We start from the raw sequence: 23,301 nt of genomic DNA on the forward strand, positions 1-23,301 counted from the left end.
TGTTTTTCATATTTATTCTTTATTTATTATTATAAAAGTAACTAAAATTAAAAGTATGGATCTTTTTAAGTTATTAAAGTAATAATCATAATAATATAATTTAAATGGTTCATGAGGCACGTACGTGAGCAACTTGTGGGTAATGTAATTCAACAGCGTAATGTGAGATGCACATTCCCCGAGTGATTTACAACTTATAATGGCACAGACAGTAGTTGGACATGGTTCAAATGACGATAAAATAATAAAATTTAATTATAAATAGATGTATAATGTTATGAACCGGAGATGCTTAGGATAAATGATCGTAGTTTCATGTTACAATTTGAAGTCTTTCTAGAAAGAAAAAAAGGGTAATTTAGGTTTATTTCGATGTTTTTTTGGTGGTTACGAGGTTGGTCGAATTGACCAATCCCATTTTGATATAGGGTAGAGAAAATAACATATAAACTATAAAGATTTAGTGAAAAAAGTTTCAAAAGCTTTAGGAGGTTTTAGGAATTACACAAAGGAAATTTGGTATTTTTGAGATGATGAAAGTATTTTTAATTTTAACATGAAAATTACTTTGCACACAGACTATTCAAAACAAATACTCAATATATTCATGGACAAATCTTTATTTTATTAAAAATACTTCACTAAGAAATATTAGTTTTTGTAAGTGAAAGACTTGTAATATTAACTGAAATACTGCCAAATTTTGTGAAGATATACACAATATTGAGTGTTATAAGTATTAAATTTATAAAGACTTTAAACGAATACAAAAAGTCACGTGACTCAGTCAAATTGACCGACCCCATGTTGAGAGAGTCAATAAGGTGTAGTGCTACAACCAAAACCTTGCAATATGTGGAATTGTATATCAGGTCTGCAGTAGGGAAGTGCTATATGCCATCAACACCCGCAGAATGCCAACACTCTACTCTAAACTGAGTGGTATACTTCATCACTCAGGAGGACAAGCCTCCATGGTCCACCACCCCAGCAACTAGGAACTGGTAAACGACAAGGACTTGCATACTCCACTAGAAGGAAGGAGGGGAAAATGCATCAGAGAATCTGGAGGACTGCACCACTAGAGACAGTGCAACAGATGACCACAATACCCTATTTTCAAAAGCAGAGCTACCATGTCAACGGAGTCAATCAACCAACACCCGGTGGTATCTGGAATTGTATATTAGGTTCATGGTAGAAAGTCACAACACCACAGGGCATCAAAGATGGGGAGCAATCCCTGCCTGATTTACTTGTTTGTCCACAAGTTTACAGTCTGGGATGAACATATTTATGAAGTAAAATATCACTAGAGAGAACTACTAATGGTCCTACAGAACACCCCCATCTCCACAGTGTGCACAACCTAATCCTGTGACGTAACTGTTTCTGCACAGATGACAATTCAAAGGAGACACACAACCAACAACTGACAGCATCTGGAATCATATATCAAGTCCACGGTGGGAAGAGCATGGTAACAGGATGGACAGTGCAGATTTTCCAAAAAAAAAGTATACCTAGTCAGGCACCATTCACCACAGAGTGGGATCTGCAATACACTAGCAAAAAGACCCTTGTAAATAAAGAAATAACAAAAACACAGTAAAGAAAAACTAAGTCTGTAGTATAAAAGAAAATGTTGAGAAATTTGTGAGCAAAATCAAGCATGTCTGTACAGTACTATTATCAATCGAGAAGTGATTAACGAGTGAAAATGTGGAGATGGTGCTGGTTATGACAGCATATGTATGTAACAGCCATTTACAACACAAAATATTCATGCACTCAGAACATAAAAATGTGTTCAGAGCAGAGATTTGGGACTTCCAAGACAGGATTATTTCTTGTACTTAATATCACTTGAAAACAAAAAACATATGAATCACTTGGGGCACCAGGACAATTCATAAGGAAATCTGAAACAAGTCATATACAAGTTATGGTAAGCAAAGTGTAGTGTCTCGTAACAGGTAAAAATCCATGAACATACAGATCAGTTGCAAAAGCCATCTACATACCCTAGATAATGATATGCAGTTTAACCACGAAGGATCTCTGTCATAAAACAAGACCAACAGGATACGAGTTCACCAAGATAATACATCCAGCCGTACCTCCTGTTCAACTGTTTCATACCTCAAGCATCTGGAGAATTAAAGAGGCAGAAGTGCTATTCCATATAAAAGAAAATAGTGATCAATTCAAAGGACTCAGTGCCTATGTATTTCTGTGCAATTACTATTAAAATAGGCACTGGAAAACCATCAAAATACACTAGATGTATTATGGAACATCTTTGAGGAGCTTGAATGTGCTTTGGACATGATAACTTTATAACAGAGCCTTTTATAATGGAAACTACACTGCAGGGCTATTGTCAACATGCATGGTCATAATACAGAGCATGTTTAAACATGATTACATGGACTGTAACAATGTGATGAAGCTCAAAAATTGTTTTAATATAACAAACACAACCTGTGTGTATATTCCAACATTGGGCTTGTTTCTTTATTAGAACAAATTCTTTCATGAGTGTCATGAAACAACAAAACTTAGAATTGAATATTAGAAAAAACTAAAGTTTTTATCAGGTGAAAATTACAGACTGTTATCAAAGTTAAACAAAACTATTTCCCTACAACATCAAAATTTAAGAACAATTTTCCCTAAAAACGATTATGATGTAGTTTCCCAACTTATTAATAATAATAATGACACCAATCACAAAAGGAGTGTAATTGAGAGGCATTCAAAGAAATTTTAAAAAATGAAAAAAACCCACAAAAATCATATCTTCAAGTGAATAGGCCTACTTCTCTTCCACTACATTGTAAAAAATAGAGTCGTTTTTAACCTATACAGCCACCAGTTATCCACTTATGAAATTAAATTTTTATAAAAAAAAGGTTTCAACTATGCTATCACACCCAGAAATCTCCCTAGACTTGAATTTAAAACAGGATTAAAAGACTTTGCTAGAAGAATAGCTATTCAGGAACGTTTTAGTTCATCAAATAAACACACTTATTCACATGTGGATTCAAATTCTTACAACATCATTCATGAAAGTAAAATGTTTTTCCTTGCTGCAAAATCTTCCAATTTCCAGTTTGAAGGTGTGAATTGATGGCCTAAGTATAGGAAATCTGTAGTTCCAGTACTTGCCAATATATTTATGATAAAAACTGAAGACACTGCCATCTCAAATTCACTTTATAAACAAATTTTATTTTTCAGTATGTTGATGACATTTTTTCAGCCTTCAATGAGAGAGAAACTCATATCATGTATAATGTTCAGGTTACCTAAACCAGACATAAAACATAAAATTCATGATTGAGAAAGGAGTTGATGACAAATGTCATTTCTACGTGTTAAAAAGATAAACACAGGCTTCCAAATCTCTGTATTTCACAAGAACACTCACACTGGGCTTTATGTTCCTTGGAATTACCTTCATGCCAAAAAAAGGAGCTATCCATACAAATAAAATCATAAGTTCCAACACTGACTGTTTCAAAAAAGAAAACGAGAACCTTAGATTTCAGTTTTGTGTACAAAACAATTTCCCTCCCACTGTTGTTAATAAAATAATTGGTTCTTTTAAAAATAAACTGACACAGAAAATAATTCTACTGAATATGTCCCTATCACTTGTATTTTACCATTCATCCCAAACTTATCTCATGCTGTCAAAAAAAATCTGTTTAAAAACAGTCAGAAAGTATAAAATTGACATTAAAGTACAATTAATATTTTTACCTGGAAAGAAGTTAGATATATGTATAATGATACTTTAGGAAATGTGTATACAATTGAATGTACAGATTGCAAAAATTGTTATATTGATGAGACTGACAGACAACTTTCTACTCATTCGTGAAAACATTTAAAACCTCCATCTCATGTTTTTGAACATATGTTTATAAAAAACCATTCTTTTGATTCTTCCCTGGTAAAAATGCTCAGCAGAGAAGGCAACATTGATACACAAAAAATAAAAGAAGCCCTATTAACTAAGAAACATAACCCTATTCTTAAAAAATACAAAGATGTTCATTTACATCTATTTTAATTCCCTTCTCTTTTGTACATAGAACATATTTTAATACTTAGACTCTAGCCTAAAAGTTTTATTACACTTAAATTTGACAGTTCATTGATAAATTATTTTATTGTTTACAATTGGTCAGTTGTATGCTTGTAGATTACTACTGTTATAGATTCTCACATGATTCTCTTTTATTAAATTAAATTCCGTTAGCCTCAGTTCTTGTATGCCACTTGATGATGCCAGGTAAATGTGGTTAAACGTTGTGAATAAAATAAACAAAAGTTTTATAATTTACAACAGATAAAAACTTGTGTGAAAACAAAGAATTGGTTCTTCTATAGCATCTCTTCTTGAGCTTCTATTTATGTGGATGGTTATCAAAGTATTTTGGCAGTACAACAGAAAACAATAAATGTGATAAGTGTCAAACTAGCATGATCAAAGAATCTGGATATATCAGTTTATAAGAATGTCACCCTTACTTGTAACACTGAGTTAAAGAAAAAACATCTTTTTACAACAATAAAGTGGTGAAAAACATCCACAAATTTAAGAATTGGTAATGATACTGACTACTGATTTTTTTTTCATACTTGCAGTACAGCATTAAAAAAATTAACAAACATAAATCTGTATTATATACAAGCACACAAGTTTATCAGTTTCACTTCTGATTGGAGATTTCTCCAACAGACTGAATAAAAATGCTAATCATTACTAAAACATTGAAATATAGTTCATACAAGTTTATTATTAAATTTAAAAAAAATGGAATTCACCAATTTCATCAATAGTTTCTAATATAAAAGTCCAATCTGTAAATTGATCAAAATATCAAATGTCAAGCCACAAAACATTTCAGTTAATAACTCTTCCTAAATGTGGCTAAAAACCTAATCAGGCTAGTTAAGCCTTACGATTTAAAAAAAAATTAATCCAAACTTAAACAATAACGTTTGCTTATATTGATTTTTTTTCACAATTTCTTAAAAAAAAGAAATTGGCTACATGCAGATTTGATAAAAATTCATACTCGTATCTGTCTCTAAAAGTACTAACACACAAATTCCACAAAACAGCCATCTTAACTTCTCAATTTACGATTTGTAGATATTTATGAATTACTATATTTACAGCTATATCATCACATGTATGCTAATATTGCTAACGATAGATGAAAACTTTAAAAAAAGTATACAAACTCTGAAATCCTTTATACTACAGAAAAGTACATATCAATTTTATATATTCTACAGATATTATAACAAATATTACAGCTCTACAATATTTTAGACATCAGCTGTTGAAATCAGATTAAGTTGGAATTCTGCTTTGTAAATATAATTAATAAAAGGAAAAGCTAAACCAATATCAACTCACCCCATATATGATGTACCATATACAATTGTCCTATCTGTGAGAAAAATCCAGCAACAGCATGATTTTTTTTCCTGTATGTGATGGCTCTTGCCCTAAAGTACAATACAATGTCCACTTTCATAAAAAAAACTTCAAACAATGATATTCATTAAATTACTAGACACAGAACTAGTTCATGAAACACTCCTTGACATCCACTCAAAGAACTGAAACAATTGTACTGCCAATGTTTAGCTGTTAAATTTTCTGGATTGCAATTTTCACTTTGAGATTAGACATGAAAAACAACAGTGGAAGTGGGGAAGACAGGAAGAAAGTGTGAGAGAGAAGTAAGTATCTATCAAAAATATATTTTCAGTGTAGGAAAATATTAAGTTATAATACAATTACTTACCTACGTTCACAGCTATAGCTAGAATCCCACATTCAGGAATGTGTGGTAGAGTGGCTAAGGCATGGTGGACTGGAATCAAAAGGTCACCTCCTGTCCAGACTAATGGCACTGGGAGGAACTCGACTGGGCACTAGGAGGAGGAAGGTCCTCAACCATTCACCTCAGGTGTAGGAGCTAGAAGGGAAGTGGAGCCTCCATTCAAAGAGCCTAAACCAACATGCGTGCAAATCTGACACACCCTGGAACAGGATACCCTGGGAATTTACATTTGGATGACATCAGAAAGGTGGAAGTGCAATGTAGAGGGTCAATTCCAGTCCAGCCCACTTATATGTGGGGACTTATGTTGGCTGGTCCAGCTCCAACCAAAACCAGTCACCTAGGAACTGAAATTCAGGTGGCAGAAGGAGGAAGGGTTCCCAGGTAGAGAGTCGAACTGCAAAATAGATGGAAAAATCCAGTCCAGACTGGTGGCATCTGGAACAAGACATCTGACTCATGGCAGGAGGATAGTTATGCCTTCTACATAGGCAGAACACCATTGATCTACTCTTGACTGAGTGAAATTGTGCACACTCAGGAAGATTCCTCTATGATCCACCATCGCAGCAGCTAGGAGGTGGGAAGGGTAAAGACTCTCATACTCCACTGGAAGAAGGGGGGAAGAAATGCATTGGTGAGTCCTGAGAAATGCATTGTCAGAGAAAGTGCAATGGGTGACCATGAAACCCTATTTTGAAAAGCAGACCATTCCCAATTCTGGCAATCTAGAGCAGAAAGAGATGAAAAGCAATCTCTTTCTGCTTTACTCATGCTAATTCCTGAGGAAGAACTTGCAATAGGTCTTATGAAAACCCCATCTCAACAGTGAGCATGATTGACCATACAGATCTCATGGTTCATATTTAGGATATCAGTATACCATGACAGGCACCATTCACCACAGAGTGGGATCCATAATATGCTAAGTAGGCCCCTGAAAACAAAATGAAACAAAAATAACACCCCCTTGGAGTTGTACCAGCATATGGAGAACAGCTACAGGGGGAAGATGATATCCAACTGAGGAGGAAAGTGACAGATGGTACAAGTCATGCAACACAAAGTTGTGGGGAGTGGTCCACAAGCTGGCTTGAATAATATCCTCCAAAGAATAATGGAAATGAGTGGCCAAGGACATCGGGAGGTGACAGATAAGGTGGGATGATACACACAACAACTAGCAGGATTGAGGATAATGGGAGGAATATGCTATATGGATAACCTGATGAACTCAACCGGTAAGGGTGATAGGCAAAATATCATGAGAAATAGATGGATGTAAGAGACAACCATCAAATTGACAAAGGTTGATGTGAAGACCTAACTCCTCCTGAATCATGACCATCCAAACAGGCAGAAGGAATATGTATTCCCACTGTTGAGTTGTCCCTATCTAACTACCAGAGGAAGTCAGAGTGAAGAGAAGCAGGAAGGGATATCTGTAAATCTAGAGGGTCCCTGAGGAGATGCCAATGAATTAGTAGTACCCACTGCAAAGAACACATGTAAGCATCATCCTTAGGGATAAGAGCCTCCAGTGATGCCCAAGTCCCAAAAAAAAAAGACAGAACATCTCATGCAGGGAAAGAAAGTGCTGTTAGTGCCCTCTGAACTAAAAACTCCATGGACTACAGATGAAGAGGAGAAGGCTGGGTTCAACTGAGATGTGAGTTGAAAAACACCCAGAGATGAACAAGATATTGAGTGGTATGGAAAATGGACTTCTTCCCTTGATAAACCAACCACCCAATCAGCTTTTCTAAGGAGAATTTGGGTGTGAGAGGAAGATTCTGCAAATAATGGAGCCAGAAGGAGCCAGTAATCCATGAAATAATAGAAATTGAACCCACGAGAAGGAAAAAATCAGGCAAACAACTGGACCACCCAACAGAAATGGTAGAGCTCAGAATTGATAAAAGTGATCCTTGTGGATAAAACATAGAAACTGATGTGAAACCCGAGCAACAGGAATGTGAAGATAAGTATTCGACATGTTGAATTTTGTCATCCAAAGCTCTGGAAGAAGGTTCATTTGAGAGACAGTTAGGATTCCATGGTGAACCGATGCATGTAGAGGAAGTGATTCAGATGGGAGAGATCAATCACAGGAGGCCAATCTCAAGTCTTCTTGAGGACAATAAAAAGTCATAACCCAGGCCAAACCTGTCCAATGGCACCCTTGATGACAAATAAATAAGATACTGTGAGGGGGGAGTAAAGGACTTCTCCAACTTCATAAGAAACCCCACCCAAACAACTTCTCATAGAAGAAAGCAGGTATGAGTGACTGACTGGACACAGGAAGAGGCGAGCAGAAACCAGTCATCTAAGAAATGGTGAGTTCGAAGACACAGTGAGTGAAGATGATGTGCAAAAGAGTGTACCATTTGACCAAACATATAATCTGAAGAAAGACAGAATGGTAGCACCCAAACTGGAAGACATAATCCTGGTAGATGAACCAAAGAAAAAGATGTGACACAGGGGCAAAAACCCACCAAAGTGAGAAGTAGGACTCCATGATGAAGCGAGGTGTCACCAGATATGGATACAGCCAGAACAAATCGATGATGGGACTCCAAATTCCGATATTTTTGGAGACAAAACAAATAGATGAGTAAAATCCCGGTTGAGTGGGCACCACCTGTTAGATATCTCCTTTGTGTAAGAGGACTCGAACAGACTCAGCAAGATGACTGGACTAGTTACAATCCTGAGGAGGAGGGAAAGAGATCTGGGAGATGATAGAGGGGAATCGAACAGAAGGCAGAAACCCACAGAGAAAACCCATATAAACTATGGAACTGTTGTAAAATGTAGCCAAAAAGACACAAAAATTAAAGAACTTAGAGAAAGTACTCACTACTAACGAACTAACAAGACTTAGAAACGTATTAATTCTACAAATTACATAAAAATAACAAACCTGCAAAACTATTAAATTCGACCTAAAACATAAAACAATATGTAACACCTAAAAAACAAGACTACTAAAGGAACTGAGAAGAAAAACTACCTTTAAATATAAGTCCACTCAAAAAATCTATAAGACAAAGGACAAGAAAATGAAACCTACCCTGAAGAACAAGATAATAAAATGCAACAGTTAACAATACAAAGTTTGACTAAAAACCAATCCCCAATTAGATGTGACTAGTAGTAAATAAAAAAGAACTTAAAAACTAAATAACATCAGCAGTGAATAGAAGTAAAAATTTAAATAAAACATAAAGGAATAACCAAATACAAGTTTTAAACTAAAATAACCTAGATGGTAAAAGAAGTATAAAAATCGAACTTACCCAACAATGAGCAGAGAAGAATATGGATAACCTAAATTATCATGTTCAGAAATTAGATCCATCCACACGAGCCCACATAAAATCACTGAACCTTGGTAGACCTACAGGGAGTGAGAAATACACACTGGAAAACTTACCACAGATCTCCTGGGAAAAAGAACAATACCTAACCAAGCAGATTACAAGGAGGCACAGTAACAGGTGGAAAGGTGCCATAGAAAGAAACTTTCCACAGAATAATTCTATCCCTCTGCAAAAAATTGTAACTTGAAAGGAGAAAAATCGCCAGCCAAGCATAAGATTAGAACTCCCTGTGAATGAAAGCCCGTCTTCTCCAGCAGACATCGTCGACCCTGAGATATGGGGACTAGTGTTAGAACCATTGTCTACTTATGGCGGGAAGATTATCATCTGCCATATAAATCTCGAATTCATATGAAAAAAGTATAATTCAGAAAACAGAAACATCTCAAAAATAAAAATGTAGAAACAATGGGAATCAAACATAAGAAGTCGAAACTGATATAAATTTTTGATCAAGCACAATCAAAATTTTGTAGTTACATCGAGAACAAGTTAAAACACATGTCTATACATTAGAATTCCAATCAAAAAAGTGTGGATTGTGCTGCAATGGTAGAGAGAGCTACTTGTGCCAGTATAGAGGTTTCAGTATGATTGGTGAAGGATAGTCGCATAATCAGCACACATTGCTGCAATGGCACAAAAATGAAAGGATATAATAGAATGGTGCACTGTTGAAAATTTTAGCTTTGCTTAGAGGGCAAATCAAGGTCAAGATAGCTTTAGGTTGTATCATTTCAGAGTGCTGCCGATAAACCCTCAGGAGAATGACAAAAGGTGAATGGATGACAAATACTGAAGAACCGTTGTAAGTAAGAAACAAAGGTAAGCAAATTATCCTTCAGAAAAACACCATGAAATATTGGGGTCTGACTCCCAAAAGGGGAAGAAGTGAATTCAATTGTTGTCCATCAAGAAAGGATTTGCTGAATAATGATATGCAAGTACACGAGCCTGCTGTACATGGGGTGGCACAGCATACTAATACGTAATTGATCTGCAAAATATTGAGCATGAACCCCAACATCAGGCAAAGAGGGTATCAAAAACTCAGAACTAGGTGCTGCATTTAATAAGGAAGGGAAGAAATCAAATGACACGGGTGATAAAGACAAAACACAACATACCTGCGATGTCAAGTCTAACAATGGTGGGCATAGTCTAGGTGCTTCCAAAGGCTGAGAACATGCCTGCCCATCCAAGGAATGATCACCTGATCAAAGTCCTCAGGTAATGGCAGAACTGCTTAAAGATCAGGAGATCCCTCAGCCCACATGAAATAAACCACCTCCTCAAGAACTACTCTGCTGATAATGCCACACCTGCAGTCATTGTCACAGGCTGTTAAATGGCACTACTGTCAGTATCCATTGTAATCGTAATAAAAATTGTGAATTCAAAAATATTGACTAACTACCAGCAATTGAGTGAGAAATAGTATTCACAATCAAATAAAAAAATCTAACTCAATAGTGGATTATAAACAATATACTTTGAAATGCAAAAACTAGTGACTGAATATTTTCAAAATGTACTAAAAAATATAATGTCTGAAATCAAGCACTAGATCTTAACAATGTCCTGTCAAATCAAGAAGTGATGATTGGGTTCAACTGCCTAGAGGGTGTCAGCTGCGATAGGAGGGTGTGTTGCACTCCTATTGGCGGAGAATTCTCTCATGCTAATTTGCATGCATAAACACAGCTGAATCACATGGTATACACATGGAATTAGATGGGAGTTTAAGGCTAATAGCAAGCAAAAATATGAAATTAGAAAGCAGTCAAATTGAGAATAGCTGCAACTTTAAAAGGAGGTAAGTAATCGTATTGGAAATGAGTAATTCTTTACTTAATGTTGATTAACAGATTATTGTATGACTAATAAACCTGTAGTAGATGAGCCATATTCACAGTATAACAATTTTAAAATAATTATAACTTAAACTCCAAGCCAACCAAAACGTTTTACACGAAAGTGTTTAACAGTTAACTTTTTTCTGAACAGTAAAATTGATAAAACTTGTTCAGAAGTATTCGAAGGATAATTGAAATGGTAGAGTTATGAGAATATGAAAGATAACTGCTCAAGATTAAATGAAATAAATTTGTACAAAACAATAAGAGGTGGGAGATTTTATAATGTTTGAACATAATGAACCAACAAAAATAAGATTATTTCATTCAATAAGCAGTATTTAAATGTAAATAACATAATTTAAATTATACAGGAATTTTCAGCTCAAGACAAAAGTTATGTTGATAAAACATTATTTTTTTTTAATTTTGTAGTGGGTATAAAAAATATAACATTAGATCACAATAACTTACAACCTAGCATCTCTTTACTTTTACCATCTGTTATATCCAAAGCTATCTCAAAATATCTAAAATTCTTCAAAAACAGTTAAATTTTTCTGTGTCATAAAGTGAAATAAGTACAATTCAGTAGCAGCAAGTAAAGATATAAACATCAATTACTGGGTAAAGTGCAAATTGAAACTGGGAAGAATTCTAACTTTCAACTTTGTTAAACACATACATGCTTTATTCAATACAGCTACTGTGTTTTGAATGATGTAAATTTCTTTTCACTTCATTATTTTAAGGAAACATTCAGCAGGACCATTCAGCTATATCATCCAGGTTTAAAGCTTAAAATGTAAATATTTCTATGAATATGTTAATAATGTTAATGTCAATGCTTTGTGCAAGATACAAGTTACAATCAGGTTCTGATACTCAATAGTTGAATATAAAGGCATAAGTAATATTTTCTTTTATTTCACAATTGTTGTATCATGCATGCAAATATTCTAAAACTCTCTATTCTTCTTTACAGTTTTTATCTAGTAACATACAGCACAATCTAAAAGATACTTCAATGTTTTGTGAAACTGGTTAACATTTACTGCAATGTTGATTTATCCAAGTATCACTGTACATACCCAAGTTTATTTATGATTTCCTTTCACATCAACCTCACAAATTAAAAACATTTGAACAAACTGAAACATCCAGATTTAACTCTAGCACAAAGTCTTCATCTTAATAAATTACTGAGACTGCTAATCAAATGTTCAAAGTCTCTTAAAGCTTAACAATATATTTCCTACTTAGGCTTATTTTCCTTTAAATTAAATATTTAATAATTGCTAAAATTATCTACTGAAACCTGAACAGTCATATGAATCAGTTTGTCTACAATTAAAAATGTAAGCTTATAGTGAACTTTACTTGCAAAGCACATTTCTTATTTACAATAGTGTTAGAAATAAAAACGTGCAGTTAAGAAGGAAAAAACATACCATATGTTTCCCCATTCAATCATAGTTCCTGGCTGAAAAAAATTAAAAAAAAAGTAACTAGGAGAAAAACAAGTGAATAAATATGTCATATGAAATGACTACGTGCGTATTGAAAATTAATGACAAAGTATCACAAAAACATCCATTGTCCAGAACAAAAAATAACCATTGTTTTAAACTCTAGCCATTCTATACTAAAACTGGCATTTGCTCCTGTGAACAACTACACAAGTTTCCCCCAGTGGAATGGGCAATGCTGTGGGTTATTAAACACATGAAAAATTAAAATGCTATTATAAAAACTCTACAAATCCTTTCAGAATATTTTTACTATTATACTTAAAAAGTTTAGTTACTCAATTTTTAAATACCAAAAGAATGACTACAAGTAAACACTAATTATCTATAAACAGTATACAATAATAACAGTAAAAGATATAAAAAATACTAATATTGTTTTATTTTGTGTGACTTTTACACATGGGAATATTAAAGTGATTAAGTGTGCAAAATTGAGTCACTCTCATACAAATACAGCAAAATCATGAAGCAAGGTTTGCTGTTTTAATATTTGTTTCATTTTCTTTAATATGGTATAAATCATGGCCCATCTTGTATTTCAAAATCAAAGTGGCCAATATGTATGTTAACAATTTGTTTTTAACTTATCTAAACATTTAAATGGAAGCAACTATACTATATATTAAGAAACAAAATGAGAAATTTCAAGATAACAGTTTATGATTCATGTAAACACAAAATTTGACAAAATTACTTTAAAGATGAAATAAAATGAGAAATTTCATACATCTTCAGGATACCAGTTTATTATGTGTCAGGTAAACACAACACAAGAATATTTCACACATGAAACAGTAAAAGTGTGTATATATACCATATTTTATAACGTACAAAAACAACAACATTAATTAATAGAATATAATTAAAATCATATGTATGGTATTTTGAGATGTCTTTTCCTAACCTTTGTTTTTTTAGTTTAGTTTGCCTAAAGATTACTCAAATCACCAAGTCTGTACAACCATATATATAATAGTTTTAGTTAATTTTTAAATGAAGATAATCCTATAACTATATATGTAATTATGTTTTTTCAACACTTGCATATTCTTTGAGCTGTTTGTTGTAACTGAATAATGTGCATTAAACTTTCAGCAAAAATATTAAGTGCAAGGTGTACCAACACATATAGGACATGTAGAAACCTTTAATTATCACTCTGATATCAGTTCTCACCCAAAAGGCAAGTAACTTGAAACTGAAACATAAATCATGTAATGTGGTGTGTCATATTAGAATGTGTTTAACATGATTTATCATCCAAATTTCTACAGTGAGAAAAGCAGTTCCAAGTAACCGTTATCATTTTTCCAAAACCATACCACATTACAAGCATGAGATATCAATATAAATATTAATTCTGAGAAAAAAACATGCACAGAAGCAAAGGTACAAGATAAAATGCATCATGAAAGTAAAAATATCAATTCAATTTTAAACTTAAATCATTTATGTTCTATTTTCTGTTATATCATCAACGTTTTAATAAAAAACAAACCTTTTTAATCAACAGAGAGAAATCAATAAATATTTTTCCAGTGTTGTTGTCTATACATTTCATTTTATACTTTCAGTACACAGACTAACAACAAATATTAGGTTATATGTTTGTTGCTAAGCAACATGACATAAAAGCCATTGTTGGAATGCAGTGTTACCAAAATGTATGCACAAAAGCAAGGATACAAGACAAATAAAAAATTTAAAATTTAAAACCTGCAAATAAAGATTGTAAAAAAGTAAGCAAACAAGGCTGGAGGTACTGTAGACATTATTTACTCAAACTACAAACCCCTATTTTGGCTCCATGCTGTTACCTAGAATTACATTTGATGAAGTCAAAATAGGTATTTGTAGTTTGAGTAAATAATGTCTACAGTATCTCCAGCCTTGTTTTCTTAATTTTTTAAGATGCCTATTTGAAGGTTTTTAAATTCCCAATTTTTTACTTATCTTGTTTGCTGGCTTTTTTATGCTCAACTATGGGCAAAGGATTACTTGATATAGTAGCTAACTTTATACATTGTAATGAGAATAAACTTAGCTATTAGCATGCTGATATGGTTTATGAGGATTTACTGCAGCTATTGATTACCTAATTGCATTAGTTTGAGGTGTAAAATATTAAGCTGCAGCTGGAGATTGTCATGGAGAGTTGTTTGAGAATATAGTGAGTATTTATTGTTTCTGTATAACTAAATTATTTATATATATATAATGCATAGCAATGGACAAATATATGCCTAGACTAAGACACAATCCCCACTAAGAGAATATAAGATTTTACCAGTAGAAAAGCAACCTTAATTAATTAAAAGTAATTATCCTAAGACTGTGTGTGCAATAAAATTTAATATTATGTGTATTGATATTCTTTTACTCCTGCTCTTCATACATATTATGGGGGTTGGCTCCTAAAGACACCAATTATATAGAGTAAAAACATTGAGCATGTACATATTAGTCATGTAATTTTCACCTATTATTGGCTGGTAATTCATTTTTCACCCTGTACTTAATCTTTTTACAGGAACACCAATTATTTGTAAAAAAGCTAACTCCAAGGAGTAATGTTAGCATCATACACATTACAGTTACAATGTTTTTTTTAGCTTATGTAAAATATAGTAGAAACAAATTGACTTTTCAATACCCCTACGATTTTTGCAGTACCTTATTTAGTATTCAACATAGGGCCCAATGGCTGGAAAAACAAAATATGCAGCCTAGCTAACTAACAAATGAATATTTGCTGTAAAATTCTTGCCAATGCTACAAGTGTAGCTACCAGTTTGGCCACCAATTTTAATTTCATTTCTTTAAGTCGCACACTCAATAATTTTTTGGCCGCACCTTTCTATCATACGTAAGGTGTTTTTGATTAGCTATGTATGGTTTCATGCTTCCAAGACAAATGAAATTGGTCCATTTTATACTAAAAGTGTTAAAACTACAATACTGCAAAACTATACATTTTCCATACAAGATTATACCATTGTCTATATTATACTTTTGTACTAATATGTTAAAGTCACAGGAAAAATAAAAGCATTTACATGAATCACACTGACTACCTTTAAAATGTAAGACCTCATTTCATAATTGCAGTCCCATTTTTGTGCTATTGGGTGGCCCCAGAAACTAAAGGCTAGCATAAGTTGGTTTTCTTGACTACGTATAAGTTTCACTCGATCTTTTTGAAGTTTCTGAAGCTCTGGATCTGTACAGTACATTTCCATGGCTCTGTTGGCAGCAGTATAATCGTTATACCGCCAAATATGTACTGTGGAAAAAGAGAGATACAGATAAAATAGGAAGAGTTAAATACTACAAATTTCCAACACATTAATAAGCTCATTTTTTTAGAATTGCACTATTGAAGTATTAAAATCAACAAAAAACAAGCAATTTATTAACAAATTACTTTAGCAGAGTAAAAACTAGTTTTCAACATGAAAAGAACTGTTTAAAATTTTAAAAAAATCATATTGAATTAAAAGGATAAAAATCTGTAAATATGCAATAAGTTTATAATTCTAATTTATTGTATAGTTCCCCCTAAAATAAACACCAGAAATAACTCAGGTTTCGACAAATGCAAATAATTTTGAATCACAAGTTAGCTGCCTAATGCTATTTGGTTATACATTTCATTTTATTTTGGCAAATAAGCTAAACCGTTTAGATAACAGTATTCCAACAATCTGATTAAATATAAACATATGACAAACAAGCACACTGGATTTTCTAAATAATGTCACAATTCTAGAATTCATATTATGGAAGATTTGTTTCACAGAAAAGTTAAATATACACATATGACAAACAAGCATACTGGATTTTCTAAATAATGTCACAATTCTAGAATTCATATTATGGAAGAGTTGTTTCACAGAAAAGTTAAATATACACATGTTTTATGAGGTATAATTTTAAACTATATATCACATTTTAAAGTTGGACTACTTTAAGCTCTTAGACCATTAATGACAGCTTTGTCAACCATTTTCATCTTAAAATATATCTATCAAAATTTAAATGCAGTACAAGCAAGCTAGGCAATATCCTCCATACACACATGACAAAAAGAAATTTTGAAGTTCAATGGGTTGTTAAATGTACCTTAATAATAAATATATGTAATGAAACAATTCAAAGTAAGATAAGCCTGTGAGACCCTCTCTTACTGCTGAAAATATCACTCTTTAAAATTGCTCTAGCCTAAGTATGTCTTGACCTTGTATCCATGCTAAGAAAAACTTACAGTTTACAAAAAACCAATCTCAGCTTTATAAGCATGAATTCATTATTAATTCTGTATCAATATTAAGTTTTTATTCAAACTATTGCAAAGTTGTTTTCTACAGACTAAAAAACATTAAAACAGATACTGCTCTAGTAATAACAATTGCACAACAATTACATAATAAAACTATCACAACCAGGGTAAAATCTGTAAATCAGATATAGGTTCTGCTTCCTAAAAAAACATTGAGGATATCTGGAGGAATCCCACCTCATCTTGTTAATACTGTATCAAGTTATAGTTTAATATTAAAGTGATGAAAATGATTCAATTTAAAACATTTGTTACTCCATAAGAACACTGATTTGATACTTTCTCAAATGCCTAACACAAATCAAGTTATAATTTCACATTAAAGTGATAAATGATTCAATTTAAAACATTTATTACTCCATAAGAACACTGATTTTATACTTTCTCAAATGCCTAACACAAATCAAGTTATAATTTCACATTAAAGTGATAAATGATTCAATTTAAAACATTTGTTACTCCATAAGAACACTGATTTGATACTTTCTCAAATGACTAACACAAAATAAGATAAAATACACTCAACCACTCCATACACATTACAAAGTGAAAGGACTCATCAAACATCCTTCAACCCTTTAGAGTATCATACAGTATGTCTAGTGGTTCACTGCAGTAATAAAACTTACATTTTCCATAAAAGTGAATAAACTCAATATTAAATTTTTTTAAGCAAAATGTCTTCACAAGTTACAGTATTTAAAAAAACTTTTTAAATAAAAGCTCTTTAAATACTATTTGATACACACTAGAGATGTGCATTTATTGGAATGGCTCTATTTATGTAAAGTATACTTGCAACATTTAATTTTCCTGATAGGTTAATGTTTGTACAAAGAGCAAGTAAACATCTAGAGTATCTGGTAGCATAGTCTTTGTTCTGAAGTAGAGCTGATTAGACCTACCAAATCAACATAGCTGCTTCTTAGTATCTGGTAGCATAGTCTTTGTTCTGAAGTAGAGCTGATTAGACCTATCAAATCCCCAGAGCTGCTTCTGAGTATCTGGTAGCATAGTCTTTGTTCTGAAGTAGAGCTGATTAGACCTATCAAATCACCAGAGCTGCTTCCGAGTATCTGGTAGCATAGTCTTTGTTCTGAAGTAGAGCTGATTAGACCTATCAAATCACCAGAGCTGCTTCCGAGTATCTGGTAGCATAGTCTTTGTTCTGAAGTAGAGCTGATTAGACCTATCAAATCACCAGAGCTGCTTCTGAGTATCTAGTAGCATTAGTCTTTGTTCTGAAGTAGAGCAGGTTAGACCTACCAAATCACCAGAGCTGCTTATGAGTATCTAGTAGCATATTCTTTTTTCTGAAGTAGAGCTGATTAGACCTATCAAATCAACAGAGCTGCTTCTGAGTATCTAGTAGCATATTCTTTTTTCTGAAGTAGAGCTGATTAGACCTATCAAATCAACAGAGCTGCTTCTGAGTATCTGGTAGCGTAGTCTTTGTTCTGAAGTGGAGTTGATTAGACCTACCAAATCATCTGCAACTCAAACAAATGATACATCAATTACTGGCACATCCCCTAATTGTACTTTGGTTATCCAATCCTTCGCGACAAGCATCTCCTTGCAATCTTGGGCAGAAAAAATTGAACACTACTTTGTAAGCAGTCTTTATTGTACCTTGGTGACCTCCTAGAATTTAGTTCTGTGCATCTTTCATGACCTTCATCCTAAAATCACACAGAACCATAATGTGCTTGATGGTGTCTCCAAACTTGACAATTGGTGTCAAAATGTAATGCCTTTATCCATTAAAAACATTTTTTTCCCTACCTATTTTTTGGTCTGTGTCTCAACTTCTGAGCTGATATTTAACCTTTTCAACTATAACTTCTGCATCATAGGATTCAACAACTTTAAGACCTTTATAGAGTTTACTTCTGTTTCTAGCCTGGATTCTAGTTTCTACAGCACTACATTTTCCCATGAGTTGCAACACTACATTATCTACTTCACTTATCATATTAAATTCACTTAGTATTTGTACCAATTTGTCTGTCTGCTTAACATCCTGCCATGTCATATCTGGTCCACCTAATCTCTTAACCCCTGCAGTGTTCCCCAGTTCTAAATTATATGTAGGATTAGACATAGTTTCTACCACACTCGAGTAATATGGTGTTTTAACATCTATCCTGCCAGGGGGATTCTTCATGCTATTCCATCTATAAAAACACACTAGATATGGTATCTCATAATACACTCACTTTCTTGGAACCTATTAAACTCTCACTTACAGGTAGTGTCTCAGCCTGGCTTGTGTTACATGCTGATAAAAGCATTGGTAATAATGTATGTCCACACTGCAAAGTAACAAACCCTTGTTCTCTTGCTAATTGGAAATGGGGATTATTTTTAACTATATATACGAACCATACATGCTGTTTTTGGTTTATCTTTTGCTGTACAATCTTTACACTCACCACTACCTGGCATCTGTAGGTGACCATCTGAAGATGTTTGAGTAATATGAAGATTACTGTGGCTATTTTCAACTGTACTTATTGAGATTTCCAAACCATCACCTGCAGTTGTGGTTGTATTGAAGCATTGCTTACAGTTCTTAGTTATATGATTAGGCATACCTCAAATAAACAAGGAAAACCCTGGCTTATTAGAACTACTATTAGATCCATGTTTATGGTTTTAATAAATTACTCTTTAACCCTTTCTGCCCAAGCATCATTTACTGCACATGTCACGATATTTTAGTGTCTTACATTCACAATTTTTTAAACTACTTTCTCTTTATGTTATACCAATTAGTATGGCATAAAATCATAGCTAATAATCCATATTTTAATAGTATATAAATTTTAAGTTCTTAATTTTATAAGGCAATATTTAAAAAAATCCTGAATTTCCCCTAGTGTGAGAAATGTGACATTTTCTCTATCCATCCACTCTTCTCTATTTTATTCACCATACCTCCAATAAGTATGAAATTTAGCATAAGCTACTCACTATAAAATTGTCATTGCTCAGACAAACCATAAATTTTATAGCCTTCAATTTTGTTTGGTTACAGAACTATCAAATATAAAATCCGACCCCTCTTGCCACACCTACTTGTCACAACCTCTCTTTCAGGATTTGTTAATAGTTCTCTCTTACATTGAATTCTATAATATGTATAACCAATACAAAGCCAAGGTTTTCATCTCTCAAATGATATATTATATTATTTTGTTTTCTGAATGGAGAATTGTCAATTTCTCTGTTAGTACAAGCTTCATTCCCACAGGAAAGACAATGACTAGTTTGGATGAATTTGTAATGACTCTTGTCGCATAGTTATCAAATCAAAAAAATTGTTATAGTTAGGGGAAATTGTGTGCTTTTTGCATGTTATCATTCTATGTTCTTTGGTGCATTATTTAATTAAATGAAAATTATTTAGTGCATTACTACCATTAGTATAAAAAAGCAGGGTTAAGTGTCATCGACAGTCAACAGCAAAAAAAAAAGAAGACTCGGGTAAGTACCTTATTTTTTGTTTTTCGTGTTTATTCCACATTCCCCAAGTGATTTACAACTTATAATGGCAGGAATGGTAGTTAGACATGGTTCAAAGGGCAATAAAAGAATAAAATTTAAGTATAAATAGATGTATATTGTTAAGAGTTTAATAATACTTAGGATAAATGAATATCATTTTATGTTACAATTTGAAGTCATTCTAGAAAGAAAAAAAGGTCAAATTGACCAACCTTGTATAGAGTTAGGGTATATAAAAGAACCAATAAAATATAAAATTTTACTGAAAACAAACATCTGAAATGTATGTCAGAAGTTCCAGAGATTACCAAATGATATTTCAGATTTTTGAGATGAAGAAAAGTATTTTTAATCTTAACATGAAAATCACTTTTTAATTGTTAGATTAGACTAGTAAAATATAATACTTGACAAATAGTTTTTGTGTTTATCAAAAATACTTCACTGAAAAATAAAATGTTTTGTATGTAAAAGACTTGTAAGGTTTACTGAAAGTGTGCCAAATTTTGTGAAAATATACATACTATATTAAACGTTAGTAGTATCAAAACTATATAAACTTTAAATGAGAACAAAGAGAGCACATGGTCAGTCAAATTGGCTGAGCATGTGTTAAGATAGTTAAGTAAAAGATCTACCAACACATCACAAGAATTGACAGTTTTAAATATCTCAACCTATCTTGTCAAATAATTAGTCATTCTAGTTACAAACTGTGAACACATATCTTTTAAGTACGGCCTCTTTCAGTGTATCATAGTCATAAGCCTCATTTGTGTTTAAGGCAGAATAAAACATCTAAGTCCTTACCTGTGAGAAGGGTACTTAGTTTAATAGCTCACCCTGAATCCTTATCCCAACCTTGATCAGATGCATACCATTCAAATCAAGGTAAATTTGCACCCATGTCATCTTTTCCTTCATAAAAAGAAGGTATTTTTAATTTGAAGTTCCTTTTGCTGGTGTTCGCCAAATGCGACAAAGAGAAGCAGTTTGCTGATCTTCAAAGGATCCAGAATTTAACTGGGGAAGCATAGTTGGTGAGATTGTACATATTTAAACTGCACAGGACTCATTTGAAGTGTATTTCATCTTCAGTGTTGTGGCGACATTGTTCATTTACCACCTATACATTCACGTTACTTGTCGTGATGCTGTATTTTGAAGCAATATGGAAATTGTGAATATAGCACCATAATCAAACATCTGGTTATTGGTAGTGCTTAATGATTGAAGTGTCAGTGACTGTGATTAATTTCTTTTAATGTTTTGTAATTATAATTATTCATATTCATTTTGTAATCTTTGTTAATCATGTTATTTTGTTTGTTTAAAGCTGTTTAGTTCAGAATATCAATTTAATAAAAGTCTTAATTGCCTTTATTTATTCCACTTTAATCAGGTGTCTACTCCATGAGCTCTGTTTGTGTGTATAGTACTCTGCAGTTTCTTGCTGGTGTTCCTTAATCATGTATTAAATGTCATAAACTTTGCATGGCACGTGACAATTTACAGGGGCCCAGCTGGTATCCATTTTAAAAAGAAACTGTCATCTTTAGCATTCTGTTGGGTTTGAGTACAGAAAACACAACCATTGCTTGTTTTACAAATTAGAGCTTTATTAGTAACAACTGATTTGTGATAATTTATTATAAGTTGGCCCCTCAAATTGTCTTCATTGTGTTATTACTCTTGTTCTCTGAATTAATGATAGCAAGAGAGTTCCATGTATCGTAGCTCATCGTAAATTTAAACCAGCTCTAGAAATAAAAAGGCTCATGGAAGTTGGAAAATAAGAATGGAATTGGATGGTTCAGACTTTTTAAGTTTTGTTTCTGATGAAAGGGATTGACTTAAACAAGAAAAGAATGAATCGCATGATGCTAGACTTAGGCAAAGGAAACTTGATCATGAGGCTAAAGAGGAGTATCAATTGGCAAATTGATAATTTCTATAATAATTATCATTATTAGTGGAGTCAAATATCATTTATTAGCTTGAGAAAATAATGTAGACACTCTTTCAGCCTTGTTTGTTTACTTTTTCTTAGATTCCCAAGTTGTAGGTTTGAAAATATAATCTTTGAATTTTGATTCAACTTGTTTCTGTACTTTTTTGACAATCCATATTCCCACTTTTTAAATTAACAATTCTTATTAATCTTGTTTCATACGTTTTTGATGTCCATTTATGGGGAATAAATTTTAAGCTACATATGTACATATGCATTCAGTTGAATGTTACATGTTTTTGCATTGGCTTTTTTCCACCCAACCACCACACTGAACTTAATCAAAATAAATAACAAATGTACAACAAAGAACAAACACATGTACTGGTATGAAATTACAACAAACACAATGTAAAATTGTTCTCAAAGGACCATCTTGAAGGCAAAAATTGTATCATCACAGATTTAATGACTGGCTTCCATCAATGTCACAGTGTAATGTAACAAAAGACAAATAGCAACAAAATAACTTCATCAGAACAGAATAATGTTTCTTCTAAGATAATACAACACATTAATGCAATGTAAACAGACTCAGTAACATGCTTACCTTGTTAGATCCACATGACACACACGTATGTTCTTCAACAGCCTGCTATACACAAGTGTTTAATAGACTAAGGTGACACTAATAATACATGCAAAACAAACAATAGCAGTGCATTTAGCGTAAGTCACCAACTATAGAAAACAGTTACAACCACTGTCTTAATACCAGCTATATAAAAATAGCAACAGCTACATGAAATAGTGCTATATGAAGTGGTAATAAATACTTAATACCCACT

General features: G+C 32.9%; 1 protein-coding gene across 2 annotated transcripts in view; it reads right to left on the minus strand.

Moving 5' to 3' along the window:
* The window catches only part of LOC106470096 (protein NipSnap-like), a 71,468-nt gene that overhangs the window by 31,029 nt on the left and 17,138 nt on the right, over positions 1–23,301 (minus strand). For both annotated transcript variants that reach the window (XM_022398662.1, XM_013930623.2), the window contains exons 5-7: positions 15,728–15,936; positions 12,573–12,604; positions 5,444–5,535 (exon numbers count right to left, since the gene is read on the minus strand). In XM_022398662.1, the coding sequence (XP_022254370.1) occupies positions 5,444–5,535; positions 12,573–12,604; positions 15,728–15,936 (333 nt within the window). The remainder of the gene's footprint in view (positions 1–5,443; positions 5,536–12,572; positions 12,605–15,727; positions 15,937–23,301) is intronic.

The sequence above is a fragment of the Limulus polyphemus genome, unplaced genomic scaffold, assembly GCF_000517525.1.
Source record: "Limulus polyphemus unplaced genomic scaffold, Limulus_polyphemus-2.1.2 Scaffold3819, whole genome shotgun sequence".
NCBI lineage: Eukaryota > Metazoa > Arthropoda > Merostomata > Xiphosura > Limulidae > Limulus > Limulus polyphemus.